Below are 16,660 nucleotides of genomic sequence, written 5' to 3'. Positions count from 1 at the left end.
AAGCGAATAAAAAAAGATTTTCGTGGCTAACAACCCCTATGAAATTGAAACGAAAAGTGATCTTCTGGCCATAATCTTGAATTTCCAGTTAAAAAAAGGGAGGCCAACCTCTTCGCGAGAGTTAACAGGTGGCGCTATTTCGGTCCGGGCCGATTTTGCCCTGTTTTCTTTGGGCGCGTATTTGGTGCAGTGCAACCATCGATCCCCTCCATAATGGCTGGGTGCGTCCGATTAGCTTACACCTATAAGTCAGACTTGCACGAGAGCGTTCGTTTAGCCATCACGTGATCTTTGTGCCAGCCCTGGTGGCTGCTCTGTTTTTTACTACCTGACTTTGAAGCTGTAAGCGCATTAATTAGTCTAATAGTGCCACAAAACATCAAATCAAACATCAAACACATCTCTATATAATATTTTTAATACCGGATTGGTCAGTATATGTGATTGGTTAAAAGCAAATCGTTTATCTCTTCTAAATGTAATTATGTAATTTTCAGTAAGAGGAAAAAGAAGAATGGACACAACTTCAATATTTTATTGGACAACACAATTGTAAAGAACGTAGAGAAGTTTAGATTTTTAGGTGTCATCATCGATGACAAATTAACTTGGAAATTTTATATTGATGAGATTGCACAGCAATATAAGAAGCAACACGTCGTCTTTCGATTTCCTATCAATTTTTGGTGGGTTGACCAATGATTTTTGACAAATTCTTACCCAAAGCAGACCACCCCTAAAACAAAGGGTATTTCCCTGACTGGGAAAAGTAGCCTTTTTGAAAAAGCACGCCCCCCCCCAAAAAAAGAAGCTAAATAGTACTTTTGGACCCAGTTACGTCCAGATTGCTCAGAAATGGAAGCCCTAATGCCGGACCAGAGCTTCAGTGCCATATTAAATTTTCCCATTCCATATCTTTCCGATCTGTCTAAATTATAAAATGTCTTGGGTACTTGGGTACTATTATAGTAGAGACCAGTGACTGCAACGTTCGCGATTAGCCTCATTTCGGGTTATGTCTGTGTACTCACCGCATTGGCACGCGTTTATAATGGAGCTCATTGGCGCGTTTGACGCGGAGCGCACTGAGCCTGACGCGTAACGAATTTATTCCTTAATGTATGGTCTTTGCGTAGACGCAGAACGCGTGCGAGAACCCGCTTGGATAATCTGCAACCACCTATCATTCTTTTGCCGCTTGCGGGTGCACTTCAGGTCGAGGCAGATACACTTAAAGGGTGCATTCCACTAAATAATTCTGCGCTCGAGCTCATTTATCTTTTGTGATCCCACGGGGTTTTTACAATAAGACATGGCATAATCAGGAGCTCGGAGGCACCATAGAAATATTCCTATAAATCCCATATTTGGGACTGATAGTTTCCAGTTCGGGGTATTTCTTTCACAAAAAGCCCCAAATTGCGGGCTTATTTTGGATAGAGGCGGGCGGCTACATTTAGAAACGAGCGCTTGGTTTTACTGCTGTTTTGGGGGTATCTTCCTCGAAAAGCGAATAGAAAAAGATTTTCGTGGCTAACACAACCCCTATGAAATTGAAACGAAAAGTGATCTTCTGGCCATAATCTTGAATTTCCAGTTAAAAAAAGGGAGGCCAACCTCTTCGCGAGAGTTAACAGGTGGCGCTATTTCGGTCCGGGCCGATTTTGCCCTGTTTTCTTTGGGCGCGTATTTGGTGCAGTGCAACCATCGATCCCCTCCATAATGGCTGGGTGCGTCCGATTAGCTTACACCTATAAGTCAGACTTGCACGAGAGCGTTCGTTTAGCCATCACGTGATCTTTGTGCCAGCCCTGGTGGCTGCTCTGTTTTTTACTACCTGACTTTGAAGCTGTAAGCGCATTAATTAGTCTAATAGTGCCACAAAACATCAAATCAAACATCAAACACATCTCTATATAATATTTTTAATACCGGATTGGTCAGTATATGTGATTGGTTAAAAGCAAATCGTTTATCTCTTCTAAATGTAATTATGTAATTTTCAGTAAGAGGAAAAAGAAGAATGGACACAACTTCAATATTTTATTGGACAACACAATTGTAAAGAACGTAGAGAAGTTTAGATTTTTAGGTGTCATCATCGATGACAAATTAACTTGGAAATTTTATATTGATGAGATTGCAAGCAAAGTTTCAAAGATCATTGGAGTAATTAATAGCTTAAAACATATTGTTCCATTTCATGTGTTAAATAATATTTACAGTTCATTGATACTTCCTTATTTTTCTTATTGTAATATTGTCTAGGGGAATACATTCCCTACAAATCTATCTAAACTAATAAATCTGCAGAAAAAAAGTCGTTCGAATTGTCACAAATTCGCCTTATAGGGCCCACAGTCAACCCCTGTTACTTGAGCTCAAACTTAAACAAAGATCAACAAGCGTTATTTACGTATAAGTTTAAAAATAATTTGATGCCCGTAACAGATCGAAACATGTTTGTATTTAACCTTGGCTTGCATAAATACAACACTCGTTTGTCAACCAAGCTTCATTTTCAGATACCGCAACACAGAACTTCTGCCTATCAATTTAACATTAAATACTCTGGTCCCAAACTTTGGAATACTCTACCATCCTCACTAAGATTTTCAAGATCATATACCATCTTTAAGCGGCAACTTAAGATCTTTCTCATGTAAAGCAATATAATTTTCATTGTCACAGTGACTACTTCTGATCATATTCGTAGCCATGAAAATTAACTTAACCTTTTCTTTTCATAGTCCATCTTCAACAATTACTCTATAATTGCTTAGAGCTACAATTATTTGTTGTCTCTTATATTAATATGTATGTAGTTTTGTTTAAGGGCGTGCCTAACACAAGCTTGCGACTTGTTTTATTATCATTATTTCTGCCACGGGAGGAAATAAATGTGTGTGTCGTTGATTGATTGAATAAGATGCAAGAGAGCAAAAACTTACAGTAATCCAATTTGATTTAAACTTTTCAGGCCCACAATCGGGGATTGGTTTCGGGGACGGAGACGAAGTTGAGTATTGGAAAACGGCCATGAATGTAAGATAGCATATATGCATAATTCATAACTGTGCCCGTAAACAGTGATGTCAGCATAAATAAGTGCTTTCTACAGTTGTGATACAACTCCAGGTGCACTGATGATCAGCTGCACGTCCATAGGTGCCATAACGCTACATGTACTGTACATGTACGTTAGGGTGGTACTAGCCGACTGTGAGTAACGTTATTAGGCATTTTATTTAAGGCGATTGCATGGGCTTTTTCATTTGGAATTAGCTTATACATATAGCCTTGCTTTGCAGCAGCAACATTTTAGAATATTGCTTAGTCTGCACAATCATACTTACGCTAGCTATATTTGACATTTTTTCAGTGACTGGTCGATATGCGCTTGTCATTACGAACCTTTTCCTACCTCCATATGCGAATACCAAGAATAGGCCTACGATTACGAGGCCCAATACTTCACGGGGGACCCATTTCAGTCAGATTCCTTAACGTAGCGTATTCATTCATGTCATTTGAAACGTTACATTTAACAAGTTTAAAGAACTGTATTATACGATTTCAGTCCGACCCCTCAAATCAACTGAACTGGTGTACCACCTCTAGCATGGGTTTTAAATGTATGCAATACGTTCAGGAATATGAATTGACAGAAATTCGGTTATGATCTAGAAATATACAAGTACTAGGGCCTAGGGCAACTGGAAGTCATCCTGGTCATGCAGGTAACAGTTTAGGCCTGTGCCTTGTGGCATGATTGATGATTGAAAAGAAAACCACCCTCATCTGCTCATGGTCTATCCTTGCTAGCTAGGCCTAATCATGACAATCTTGAATTCCCACTGAAGCATGCTTTGTCTGTCTGTCTGTTCCTGAGCGTCACCACGCAGGGCTCCCTCTGCTTTTCCACTGACTGATTTCTAACTTATGTATCGAGGGCGCGCTAAATGTCACAAGTTATGCACGAGCCCCACAACACTAAAAAGTGTACTCGCAACTTCTTTTGAACACGGAGAACATACGTTACGTGTATGGGACACCCTCCCCATACATACTGTAGTTTTTGTCACCAAAATTGTGTTGCTACCGTAAATAGGAAAAATAAACCGAAGAAACAGCTGAAAGGCTAGCTTCAGTAGAATTTGTAAAATTTTATGCCAATTACTTCAATATGTACATGTATATCTGGCAGTGTCTCGGTCAAACTCACTTTCGTTGCGCTATTTCTAAGGGTGTTTTGCCTGGTGAGGGAACCATGGCCATTTTCCAATACTCAACTTCGGCTCCGTCTCAGGCTTCAGCTGTTTTTTACTACCTGACTTTGAAGCGCAATAATCAGTCTAATAGTGCCACAAAACATCAAATAAGATGCAAGAGAACCAGAAATTACAGTAATCCAATTTAATTTAAATGCTTCAGGCCCGCAGTCGGGGATTGGTTTCGAGGACCAAGCCTGAGACGGAAGTTGAGCATTGGAAAACGGCCTGTGTTTAATGATGTACTCCACTGTTGAGCTTTGTCAGCGGATCTCCAGTATTGGTCGATTGTGCTGATAGGCTGATGCTTTGGGAATGGCATTGGCTTCATGTCTTTAGACACGTCGTTTGGAATGGCCCTCCTTCATTGTCTTCTTCAAAAATAACAGCTTGCCAGAAAGAAGAATTCCACAGAGAGTATAGTCCACTTACCATCTTTAAACCAAGTATGCTTTTTAACATTTGACCAGTCACTTTTTGGATAACTGCAAATTCTGGACTGTACATGTACCTTTAAGAAAATGGAAATAATAAACAAGTTAAGGAATTATCAAACTGCAGTGTCATGACAGATGAGTCGGGAAAGTGTACATATGCACTGGTACATATGTACTTGTACACTGTACTTAAATACAGTTGTAAATGATGTACATGAGTGTAAACCCTATGTACATGTATATAGATGTATAATGTACAAGTGCATAAAAGCATATATCACACTCTTATGATTTGAGTATTCAAGACATTCTAACTAATCTTGTGATTTTGTTTTGCATAGCTGCATACCAATTGCAAAAGTACATGTACATGTACTTCATCAGGCAGCATGGATGACAGATTGATTAATGATGAAGAGGACCTCGCATGCAGTTCTCCAGAGGAGACAGAAAAGTCGAAGGAAGAGGAGAGTCTTAGTCATCACGGCAACCACAATCAACCTAGCACAAGTTACTCATCGGAGACGGGGAGGCATTCCCCGGTGACCAGTGCCCAAGAACTCATCATTCAGGAATCTCCTCAATCTGTCAAGAGGCCGGCCAGGACTTTGAGTTGGGCAAAGCAGGGTCGATGCAAAGCATGGCCCCGCAGGACCCAGTTCAAACTCTCCGAAAAGAGGACGCTTTCCGGCTCGTCAGAGAACCTGCCCAATGAGGACCGACCGAGGAAGAGCTTCTGCCGGGGCTTACTCAAGCGTTGGTTTTTTCCCTCGGACAAGAGCGATCGAGACAGATCCCGCTCGACCAGCTACGAGGAAGACCAGAAAGCGTTCACAAATGTGATCAGTCAGGTCGGCAACCAGGGAACCGTCGGACCTCAGGTTACTGACAGGCGCACCTCTGATTTGCAACAGGAAACCTTAACGGGTGGAGTTGGTTCAGGGCTTTCAAGATCGTGCATGGATATGCTGACTGAAATCAAGTGCACACTTAATGAGGGCCCCTCCCATGGAGACGGCCTCCTGCCTTGCAAATCGGCGAAAGCCATTTCATCAGAAAGTGGACAAGCTGAGAGAACATGGGTTCCTGACTTAGGACACTGCGAAGCACGGCAAGAAGACACCCGAGTTGACAGTCTTGATGACTTCCCTGTGCCGGCTCTTCACTTGAACCAGCTGCCCCCACAACTCCTTGCCCATGTCTTCTCATTCCTGACTGTCCGCGAGCTCCTGTGCACGGCCGCTCTGGTCTGCAAGCACTGGGAGTGCGTAACCCATTTCTGGACCCTGTGGCACCAGATGAGGTTCCGTGAGCACACCAATGTGACTGACCAGGACCTGATCAAATTGTGCAGCCGCCATTGTGGTGTGGGTTTTCTTGATCTGTCCGACTGCCTTCGGATCACAGACGATGGATTGGAGAAGGCATTTGTACATTGCAATATGCTGCGTGACGTATTCCTAATCAGGTATTCAAACTCTTGTTTGACTTGTAAGGGCTTGTGATTTAGGGCTGTGCCGAATATCCAGATATTCAATTGATTATCGAATATTTGAATGTTATTTTCTGAAATTTGAATATTTCAATGCAAAATACATGAAAAGGAAGGGAGAATTTTCTTTTGTTTTACATGAGAAAAATTGCACTGTGGAGGCTTATTCCAAGCAGATTCAAATGAAAAGCAACAGAAATCTTACAACGATTGAAAAAGTAAATTATTCATTAAAAAATTTAAAGGAGTAGAAATTTTCAACACGACAAGAAGTACCCTTCATCTCTAAATTTTGCTATATTGTGGCTGGAGATACTCTAAGACGTGAGAAGCTATTACAGTGATGATAATGTACAATTGTGTGTTATTGGAATTGATTTTGTACATGTATGTGGTTTGTTCATCAACAATCTGCCACTAGTGCCAGTCAGTGCGATAGAATGTTTTGATATTCAATCGAATTGAAGGTGCAATATTGGAATACAGAATTATTCAAATTGACTCAGCCCTATTGTGATTGTAGGTTTGACCATAACACTGCTGAATTGCCAATTGCTACGATCCCACTCATTACAAGAACACTTCTTGATAGAGGCTTTGCATGGTAGCCCTCTTGCAGGGTAGTTCTTTTATTCCGCAGGGAAACCTCTGTTTTGCATCTCCTGTGGAACAGAAGCATTGGCTTGCAGCCATCATGCAAACCCTCTATACGCTCTCCTTCATGTTCCTGGTAACGATAGGTTAACTAGTGAAGTCCCAAGGAATCTGTCAATTGTTTCCACTGTAGTCCTACCCCAAATTTCTTATCTTCCCAGAAATTTGCATGTTGGCATTGCTGTTTTACCATCTTTTACATTTCTGCATCTTTCTGTATTCAGGTGCTCTCAACTGACCGACAGGGCTTTTCTCTCCTTAGCCAACCACTGTTCCAACCTGACCTGCATTGATCTATCTGGCTGCAGCGGTCTCACTGACCAGGCACTCCAATCAGTCAGTGTTTGTCTCTTGTTCACGTGCTTCCCATTAGGGCACCTTTATTATATTTCTGTGGTTATCTTATCGTTTTTGAATTGAGGCAGTTTTAGTCAGTGGAAAGAAAAAGAAAATTCCTAAAAATAAAATCCAAGCAGCTGCCATATAGAGGATTTTCAGTCATGTGAGCTTTGACAATCAGCGGTCAATTTACACAGATGTGCGTGGAAACGTGCACGCCTTCAAAGTCTCTCAACATTCTGACATACGTGAAATTGCCAATAAAAATACATAGATTGGAAAATGCATGGGCCTCCACAGACATGTTGCGCTTCCTGAAATACCTTTGCCTGTCACGTGAAGTCACATGAAAAACCTCTATAGATGACCGAATAAACCAGGCAAAGCTCCTATGTGTACTTGTCACTTGTTTTTATATTGAGTACCACAAGGGTCTTTGTTTCTAGCTGAGTACAGAGAAATACCTTTATTGGTACACAATACAACACAATACCTCGTTAGGGTCATTGTCACGACACCGTACGATGTTCGTGCGTGTAGTGTGTATTTACATGTACATAGTACATGTATGTTTTTATTTTCCCTTTGCTCCGTACATTCTTATATGTGGTGCACTGGGTACAGTGCGGTATCAGTCAGTCTGGTATTGAGACCACACTGTGGATTTCAACTGTCGCTGCATTAGTGGATGTTTGGGCAATTTCGTGTCGCATTAGGGTAATTCCAGTAATTAGGGGTCCATTTTTTTTCTGTGTCCCTGTCACATCTGACTTATGATTTTGTAAGTTCAGAACACATTTTCTAATTTCCAAGAGTGATGAATTATTTCAAATTACCTGCCAAACAAGTAGTAATACATGTAGTTTGAAATCAAGTCCGGTGATATTTCTATGTGAAATATTAAAGGTCAGATGTAACAGGGACACAAAAATATCACACGTTTGGACCCCTAATATCTGTAATTACCCATTAGTACATTTTCACGCAGGTCATCACACCCTACTTTTTCTTCATAGGCAAGGTCCTCGTAGCAGTAGCACAAAATAAAAGCTTTTTTCTTTTTGAGGTTGGGAGCCAAAAACGGGGTCGGTTGGAAATGAGACCCATGGAACTTAAAAAGGGTGCCTTTAAACCCTAACCATTCAAAATCCTTCAAAGTCCGTCAGGAAGATCTGAAAAATTTGGCAGAACATTAACCCTAACAGTCCTCAATCCTCCAACAGGTGCAGGATTGAGGACTGTTAGGGTTAATCCTAACCAATCCTCCAAAATCCTTGGGGCAATTTCTTGGAAGATTTTGGAGGAGTGAGGAAGATTGGTCAAAAAAACCGGTGAGAACTTTGCTCTTGAAAGGGCGAGGCAATTTCTCATTTGCAATCAATGACCAGCATGTACACACAGTGCCCACCTATGCATGCTTGTATAGTAATTCTTGTTCACCAGTACGGGTGATTCACAATACAGTGCGCCACCTGGAGTTTGCCGTAGACAGGCCACTTTTCAAATTTACGGTTGACACGCCGCTGTGAGTGGGCGCACTTCTGACATGATTTGGGGATATTTGATTGATTGAGGCATCCCTGCACAACGCAAAACCATCATTTTGACTACCGGTACCTAACACCCATTTGAATTTTAAACCAAGATACATATTATCAAATATTCAGGAAAAATTCAAGTTTTCCGCACACAGCTTTTTATCCTGTTTATCCTGTAGTGCACTATCTATGACAATATCTTGGTGGTGCACTGCATTGTGATTCGCCGTATTGTTTTTGTGAATTTGCAATATTGTTGCCAGCAGTGTGTTAATGAAATTGTTTTCATGGCATCAAAATCAAGCCTGGCTTTTCATTTTTTTATATACATGTTTGTTTACTGCATTTAACCACTGAGTCAAAATTTCAGTGCATCATTCCTCTTCACATTTACTGACAATATTTTACATTTATTTCAATTGTATTAGTAGGTGGTATTTACATGTACATGCATAAAGGTGTACATCTGAGCTGTCCAGTTGGCTTTTAAAATTGCTTTTGTCAAATCGTGAGTGCTTTGACGTTGTCTGAAATGAATTTTGGTGGTCCGATGTCTTTTTGCTCCAGATTGCCAAAGGGTGTCCTTGGTTACGGAAGGTGCGCTTGAAGCAGTGTCCCCTCATCTCTGATGCATCTCTGCAGGTTGTGGCGCGTAGCTGTCCCCGGCTGAAAGTACTAACACTCATGGACAATGACAAGGTACAGAAAAGATGGGAGCAGTACTCCTAGCAAATGCAGACCGCTCTCTTTTGATGCCGCAGGCGTAGTTTTGGCCTACCAGTGGCTGTTAAGCGGTGGCTGGCCGCTAAGTTTCATCTAGAATGAAAATATTCAAAGAAGAGAAATGCATGTGCGACAAAAAGATATATCCAGAACAAATGGAATATATTTACCGGTAAATACAAACCCATCTTTATTTCATAATGAATTGGGCTATGCCACATAGCCTTTTGCGAGTTGAATTTGAATAAAATCCGGTACACTGAGTTATCTGATTGCACATAAACGTAACAATTTGAATTCCCCAGACTAAAGACACTGTTGCCATACCTTGTGAGTGGGGCAAGCTTTGCACTGCGACCGCCATCTCTAGAATAGACTGGTTCCTTTGTGCCCATCTTATCCATCGAAAAACAGTGTATTGGTGCAAGGTGTCTCTTATGAAACTAAGCAAAAACTTTCCCCAAATCAAGAGGTATGGCAACAGTGTCTTTAGTATGGAGAAGTCAGATTGTTGTGTTCACATGAATTTCAAGAACTCAGTGTACCAGATTTTATTCAAATTTAACTCGTGAAAAGGTTCAGTGTTGGTTGCTCACTCGTAGTACTGACTTTCAGTAGGAAAAGAAGCAAACCGGCATATTCTACATTACTTGGATGTTGCTTAAAAACATGGATAGGTTTGAAGAATGTTTGCCTTACTCAGTACAATGGGATGGGGGAATGCAAGAAACATCACTGCTTTGTACATGTATGTACGTCAGCCAACAACATCTGTGCTTGCCAGTGTTGTAGTCCAGACCAGACGCGAGACCATGTACAAGACCATTCACAATGATTTGTCGCAAGCAATGGGGTAAACAGTGACAAAGAAATGCTTTTGTCGCAGTCCATTGGACGACTGGTGGTCTCGAATGCAACACTGGTGTTGGCATTTGAACAGCCTTGCGCTTTGGGCACTTGCGAAGTCAACATTTCTTGGCAAATTTGGAATTTGTTGGACCATATTTTTGAGAGTATGGTCACAAGTTATCGCAGTTTCAATATGTGTACATGTATGTTGAGGGCTTTAGCTTTTATTGTCAACCACAGATTTGCAGTTGAGATGTCTGTATTCATCTCTTTTTCTCCAGATTACAGATACAGCCCTTGAAGCCTTAGCTACGTATTCCCATCATCTGGAGATCCTTTGCCTCCAGAATTGCGGTATCGGGCCCCCTGGCCTGGCACAAGTAGCCAAGGTAGCTACATGTATTTATCAGACATGCATTGAGGATGTTTGGCTCCTCGTAAACATTCCCTTGAAGTTACCGCTAATGATGCGTATCAGACATAATTTCACTTGCTAGTTTATACTTTTCTTATTTGTTCGTCTTAGTAACTACTTATGCCTTCCTGTTTTAATGTGAATGGTCTTCAACCCTCACAATCCCAGGTCCTCCGTGAGGTTTGGAAGATTCAAGGGAATGAAGAAAAACCTCTATTACATTACAAGGGACCAAGGGCAGATCCAAAGAGGGCCAACAAGCCATACCCCCCCCAGGAAAAGGCTGAACCAATTTTATTTGGTAAAAATGATGAAAGGAAGGTGATTTTTGGGAGGCGTCTATATCATTTTTATTCCAGAAACGAGCAAAAAAGCCCCAACCTTACTCCTCAGAAAGGCCATTCAAGGATAAATGAAGAAATTTCCAAATTTTGCCCCCCCAAAAACCCCTTAGTTCTGGATACACTCTTGCATGGGACTTGATGCCCTGCAAATGAAAGTATGAAGACTATGCCATTGCTTCACTGTATGGTGCAGAGATTTTGGGGGGGGGGGTTTCTGGGAGGAACCTGAAAACTGATCAGGATTAATCACATCTTAAAGAGTGACGCGCATTCCTGGTTTTTTTTTCCCACACGACAGATGCACCTCCTCAAGAAGCTGGACCTGAGCAACCTACCCACCCTCACCGCTGACTCCGTGCAGGGCGTGGCCCGGCACTGCCCTCTGCTGGACACGCTGAACCTCAGCCTGTCCAGGGACGTCCGGGACGACTGCGTGCTGTCGGTGGCCCGGCTCTGCAAGAGGCTGACCACCCTGTTCCTCATCTCCTGTGCAATCACGGACCATGGTGGGTTTGGGGTCAGCTATTCCAGGCAAAGCAATGCCGTCATTGGCACTGCTCGTCGAGAATCAATTTCCTTAAGTCCGCAGCACTAGCATTGCTCAAACTTTGTGTAAGGCTGCATTGTGTGATATGATTTCAGATGATTTTAGTGCAAACGGAGGGAGTTTGTTGGACTGTCTGACAAACTACACCATGGGGTGAGAAACTGCTGCGTTTAGAAAGCACAACAATTTTTGAAAGATATCGCACTGATACAGTACGCTCTGGCCATTCAGCAGTCTCAATATGACATCAAAGATTGGCTGGCATGGTTGGGTGCCTCCTGGTCATGCATTCAATTCCTCCTCCTGGGATGCTGTTATTGCAGAAAGTCAGTTTTTCGCGTACTGAGTGGATTTCTTCTTTTTGTGCACATGTACGATAAATTATTGCCTTCTATCACTATACATCAATGCTTTTGGTTATAGCTTCTCTGTCTAAATAGGCCTGTTAGACAATGGAGGGTTTGCTTGGCTGCCATCTTGCAGGTAAGTGCTTTTGTCCAACTGGGTACGTGCAAAGGAGGTTTCAGTGTGGAACATAAGAACTGCCCTGCAAGATGGCTGCCGTGCAAAGCCTCTATACGAACAAGTGAGTGTGCTCAAACCCCTTTTGGGAATTTTCTCTGCTCGCTCTGCAGCATTGCACGGCATTGGTGACAACAGCAGCCTGCTGGAGCACCTGGATGTCAGCTGGTGCAGCCACATCACTGACCGCGGTGCCGCTTACGTCTCAGACCGCTGCCCGCGCCTGAAGTACCTGGGCCTGATCCGCTGCACCAAAGTCAGCGACGCGGCCGTGGAGCGGATGGTGGAAGACCATCCGGCGGTCCACTACAGCACCTTCCTGCTGGACAGCCAGCGGCTTATCGACAAAGCTAAGGAACAGGGATTTGTCACGTCGGAGTGAGGAAAACAAGTGAGCCGGTGGAGGAGACTACCGATGATGCCGACCCTAAACTTGAGACCTCCAATTTCAACGAGATTCAATGTGCTTTTACCCCGAGGGTAAAGAGATACAAACATGCTGCAAATTCACAGAGATCAGCTCCACAACAGTTCTTCCTATCCTGTCGCCTGATGCCAAGTTCTGAGCTGTATGGTACTCACAGACATGGAAAGCCCTCTCTCTAGTGCTTGTGTCCAATTTCAGTGAGGGTGACCCTGAATTACTCGCTATTTATTGAGGGACAGAAACTGTCTTCGTGCGTTTGTTGGTCTCAGACTGTGCTTATTAGCCACTGAAACAGTGTTGTAATATATTTATTTCTTACCTCTCCAATTATGCACAGGGCATGTACGTGTACACATAGTGAGATCGAAATGGAATTATAATAGTGTCATAGTTGTATTAGAACAAATTGTACTGATGTTTGTTATGCAGAGGTTTAGCGAAGGGGTTGTACGTAGAGGTGTGATTTACTTTTTCAATGCCTTCAGCATAGTACCTGTACATACCTTGGTGCCATGTGTTACCCGCAGGTATACAAAATGGCATGGAACCACGTCCCAGTGGAACAAAATTGTTAGTGTGGTGTGATCCATGGGTTTTTGTACCCTCTTGGTAATGATTTGCCAATCTTACTACATGTGCATGTGTGTGTTTTGTGTGGTCTTTTTTTTCCACCCTGCGCACATACAATACGGCTGTTTCACAATAGTGCACCACCAAGAGTTTGCAACGCGCTGGCCAATCACAATGCGTGAAATTTGTCGACCCAATGCGGGTTTGGAAATGGTTGACAAATTTCGCGCGTTATGATTGGCCAGCGTGCTGCAAACTTTTGGTGGCGCACTTTTGTGAATCGCCCGTATTACCATGGACCACATCACAGGGAACAGTAATTTATATAATTTTCATATTTTGTGCCTGACCCCTCCGGGTCCACTACCAACATTTACATATCTGCATTTATCAGTCAGCGTTCCTTGAGTGGAGTTTCAACTTTCTTGTACATTGAGAAAAAATACATGATGATGACTATTAAAATTTGATAAAAACCGTTTCAGTTCAACACGAAAAAACATTCATGCATCCAAAGTGAAAAGATGGCATGAACTTGACAATACATGTATGTGCCACTCAATCACTCAAAAAACTTTGACTTAACTTGATTATTGATACAGAATTTAATTACAGGAAAATTACATTTTTAATGGAACCTGATCATGTACTGCATACGTTTTGAAATATTAAAATGTACAATGAGGGAGAAACCGTATAATGATATTTTTGTTTGTAGCAAGAGTATATTTTTGATATTGTAAAGTTGTTACACATTTGTGGCAAGACATGTCTTGGAATGTTTTTCTACCCATAACAAAGTTCTAAGACAGTTGTTGAAAACAAGTGTTGAAAATTTTTTTTGGCATATCACTGTATCCGAGTACTGACTCAAGATAATTTAAAAAGCGTCCGACAAAGTACCCGCAGTAATGTGTAGATAATCAACGCAAACCGAGGAGTGAACGAAATACCATCAATAAGGAGTCACATTCTTGTCCACTGTGTTATATACCTCAGTGAACCCTTTGCTGCAGCGAAAATATACTGCAGTGAGAAGGATATCCGATGAATGTACATGCAGCCATGGAAGGTGCATGGGCCAGAGAATAGTATGGTTAATGCATGTAACTGGTGACAATTAAGTTGGTCTCAGCATGGAGAAAGGACACAGAAGGAGTTTCAACTCTGACACATCAAAGTGCTCGATGATCATCGTAAACATTCCAAACATGCCTGAATATTGCCTGTAGCCTGACAAGTTGGGCCAGTAATATCCTCGCAGTATTTGTAGAGTTTTCTTTGCAGTGACCGGGAAATAGAAAGAAAATGTCTAGCATTAGATTTTCTTTTGCCGTCGTAAATATTTTTTAAACAGATTTTGATGCACTGTCCATTATCCATGCAATGTTTGTAATTTTATTTTGTCACTCCAAAACATCAGCTTTCAAAGGCTTTCTACGAATTTGGGTAAGACTGGCCAACGACAGTATATGTTGACAACCACAGGACAGTTAAGTTCACGAAAAACAAAATGCACTGTTTCATCACAAGGAGTGATCATGAAATCTCATAAAATTTTTGTAAATTAAAGTAAATAAAAATGATTCAAATAAAGCACAAGATCTTATAAACAACTTGGCTATTTATTCCTAAAATAAGTCCAGGAGAAAGCGTTCGATAAGGGCAATAACTGCACATGAACACTTGCGGCACGCAGCCTAATACGCAAGCATAAAATTGTATGTTGTCAGATCAAGCCAGGCACCAACGATGGCATGAACATTTAACTTCCTATACTGCAGTACATAACGTTCTGAGGATGCAGCTTACCAGCGAAAAAATCGCGGCGATTATCATGGGGTACAAAGGGGGCTTATGGTTGTGAAACACGAGGCGCGTAGCAAGTATTCACTGCGCTCTGGCTACGCGCATGCTGGGCATGACAGAGTGGTAATTGGCCAGATGCTGTAGCCCAGGCTGTTCAAACTCCTCCCGTGTCCTTCCTCCATGGTCTCAGCGGGGCTTGAGGTGTTGTTGTACAGTGTGCATAATGATATGAAGAGGGACAAGTTAGTAACAACTGTGACATTATGTGATCATCCAAGGGTATTTGCTTCTGACAGTAACCATGAATTTGTCTCAGTGGCAATTTTGTGAATTGTTGAAAAAATTATAATTAGCAGTCAATACTCTTCTACATACACGCAGTCCCCTACACTTGCTTGGGACTGTTGAGTTTGCATAGAAATTGTAACACCTTCAAATTTTCCGTCCATTTCCCCTTTTCGAGAATTGACCAGTTGTCTAAATCCCAGCCAATTTTTTCTGTAATACAATGGCTTTCAAACCTGTAAAGAAGAATATTTGAAGAAGTTGTTCTTGCAAACAGTACTGACGCTGTGAAGGTTCATGTAAATGAAGCGGGACACACCGACGCTGAAACGATTTGTAGTTCACGATTGGCGTCTTTAAATTCGTTTTCTTTCTTCATTTTGACATCTTGTATTTTCTTTTTAATTCGGGCCCTAAACTGTGAAGTGTATGAATGCATTATGCGTGATGCAGTGTGTACGAAATCGTGTTTAGAGTGAAGACAAAAAATCCATTACAAGATGATTTTTCGTCGGGGAAATGTTAATTTTAATCACGGGTTGTCCCCTTACACTGACGTGTATTAATTAACACTGTATACTCAGTGCTTGTCCGAGAGCTAGTGAAAAAATTCACAAGCTTACTCGGGTTATCCATTTTACACAGTTTTCTTTTGAGATTTGATGATATTCAGTTATCTTAGCCATCAACTTGATTCAAATTCCTTTGTGTTTCTTTGTTTCTTCTTGATGAAAATTGTGAACATTTGATTTCATCTCTGAACCCTGACAAGATGAAAGAGGCCATATGTTGCCTTCTACCCCCCCAGCTGATCTCTGCCTGAAAGTTTTAGATCGATGAACAACAGAAAAAAAGTCAGAAAGAAAATGAGTTTGGTTTAAAAGAGACAGACGTGAACCGTAAAGTGTGTTATAAGGGTCGCTTATTAGTAAAAAGCAAATATTCAAGAAATAAATCAACCCAAGGGAAGAAGAAAACATGGGAACCGTGCAGCTTGTCGAATGTCATTAGTCTTGACTGATTTCGGATTTGTTTTTATTTTTCCTTGTCTGGAGTTTGAAAGTCACCCCCCCTTCTACTCTGTCGTGAAACCCAACGACCTGGTGGAACTTTCAGATAAATTGGAAAAGAATTGCCCCAATTGTTTTCAAATTCGACCTCAGTTGGTTGAGTGTTTCATAAACGTGGTTTCTATTTTTTTTCGTACGGCACGACTCTGGTTAATTATGAGCTCTGTTCCACGATCAGAAGAAATTCAAATATTTGTAATGCAGGGATTAAGTCGAGCGCGATTCATTTTCTAAAACTTTCAAACGTATCATGCAAGTGAGGCATGGATTTTTTCAAGATTTATTCAGGCGTTGTATACAACGAAAGAAGGCCGCGCATTCGTGCAGTGGAAAGAGAATAATTTAGTCCGGTGACAAATCAAATGCCT

At 41.6% G+C, this 16,660-nt stretch overlaps 1 protein-coding gene across 3 annotated transcripts; it reads left to right on the top strand.

Annotated features, from left to right (window-relative positions):
- Positions 1 to 3,136: 3,136 nt before the first annotated feature.
- On the top strand, positions 3,137 to 15,617 carry LOC110984540 (F-box/LRR-repeat protein 17-like). 3 transcript variants are annotated; one of them, XM_022244831.2, is made up of 7 exons: positions 3,137 to 3,222; positions 5,050 to 6,176; positions 7,079 to 7,190; positions 9,299 to 9,430; positions 10,585 to 10,692; positions 11,361 to 11,568; positions 12,245 to 15,617. In XM_022244831.2, the coding sequence occupies exons 2-7, from the start codon at positions 5,098 to 5,100 to the stop codon at positions 12,511 to 12,513; spliced, it is 1,908 nt and encodes a 635-aa protein (XP_022100523.2). In that variant the 5' UTR covers positions 3,137 to 3,222; positions 5,050 to 5,097; the 3' UTR covers positions 12,514 to 15,617. The 3 variants fall into 3 exon arrangements, with proteins under 3 accessions (XP_022100523.2, XP_086996202.1, XP_086996203.1); XM_087140076.1 differs by lacking the exon at positions 3,137 to 3,222 and adding an exon at positions 3,554 to 3,740; XM_087140077.1 differs by lacking the exon at positions 3,137 to 3,222 and adding an exon at positions 3,754 to 4,717.
- The last annotated feature ends 1,043 nt before the right edge of the window (positions 15,618 to 16,660 follow it).

Source organism: Acanthaster planci, linkage group LG08 (genome assembly GCF_054643075.1).
Source record: "Acanthaster planci isolate LZ-2023a linkage group LG08, COTS_SCS, whole genome shotgun sequence".
NCBI lineage: Eukaryota > Metazoa > Echinodermata > Asteroidea > Valvatida > Acanthasteridae > Acanthaster > Acanthaster planci.
This window is presented reverse-complemented; position numbering and strand designations above follow the sequence as displayed.

What these genes read in the sequence shown, in the direction of transcription:
- LOC110984540 (XM_087140076.1), top strand. An exon ending in CACTCATGGACAATGACAAG is followed by an intron (nt 9,431 to 10,584) that starts GTACAGAAAAGA and finishes CTTTTTCTCCAG; the next exon opens with ATTACAGATACAGCCCTTGA. An exon ending in GCCTGGCACAAGTAGCCAAG is followed by an intron (nt 10,693 to 11,360) that starts GTAGCTACATGT and finishes CCCACACGACAG; the next exon opens with ATGCACCTCCTCAAGAAGCT.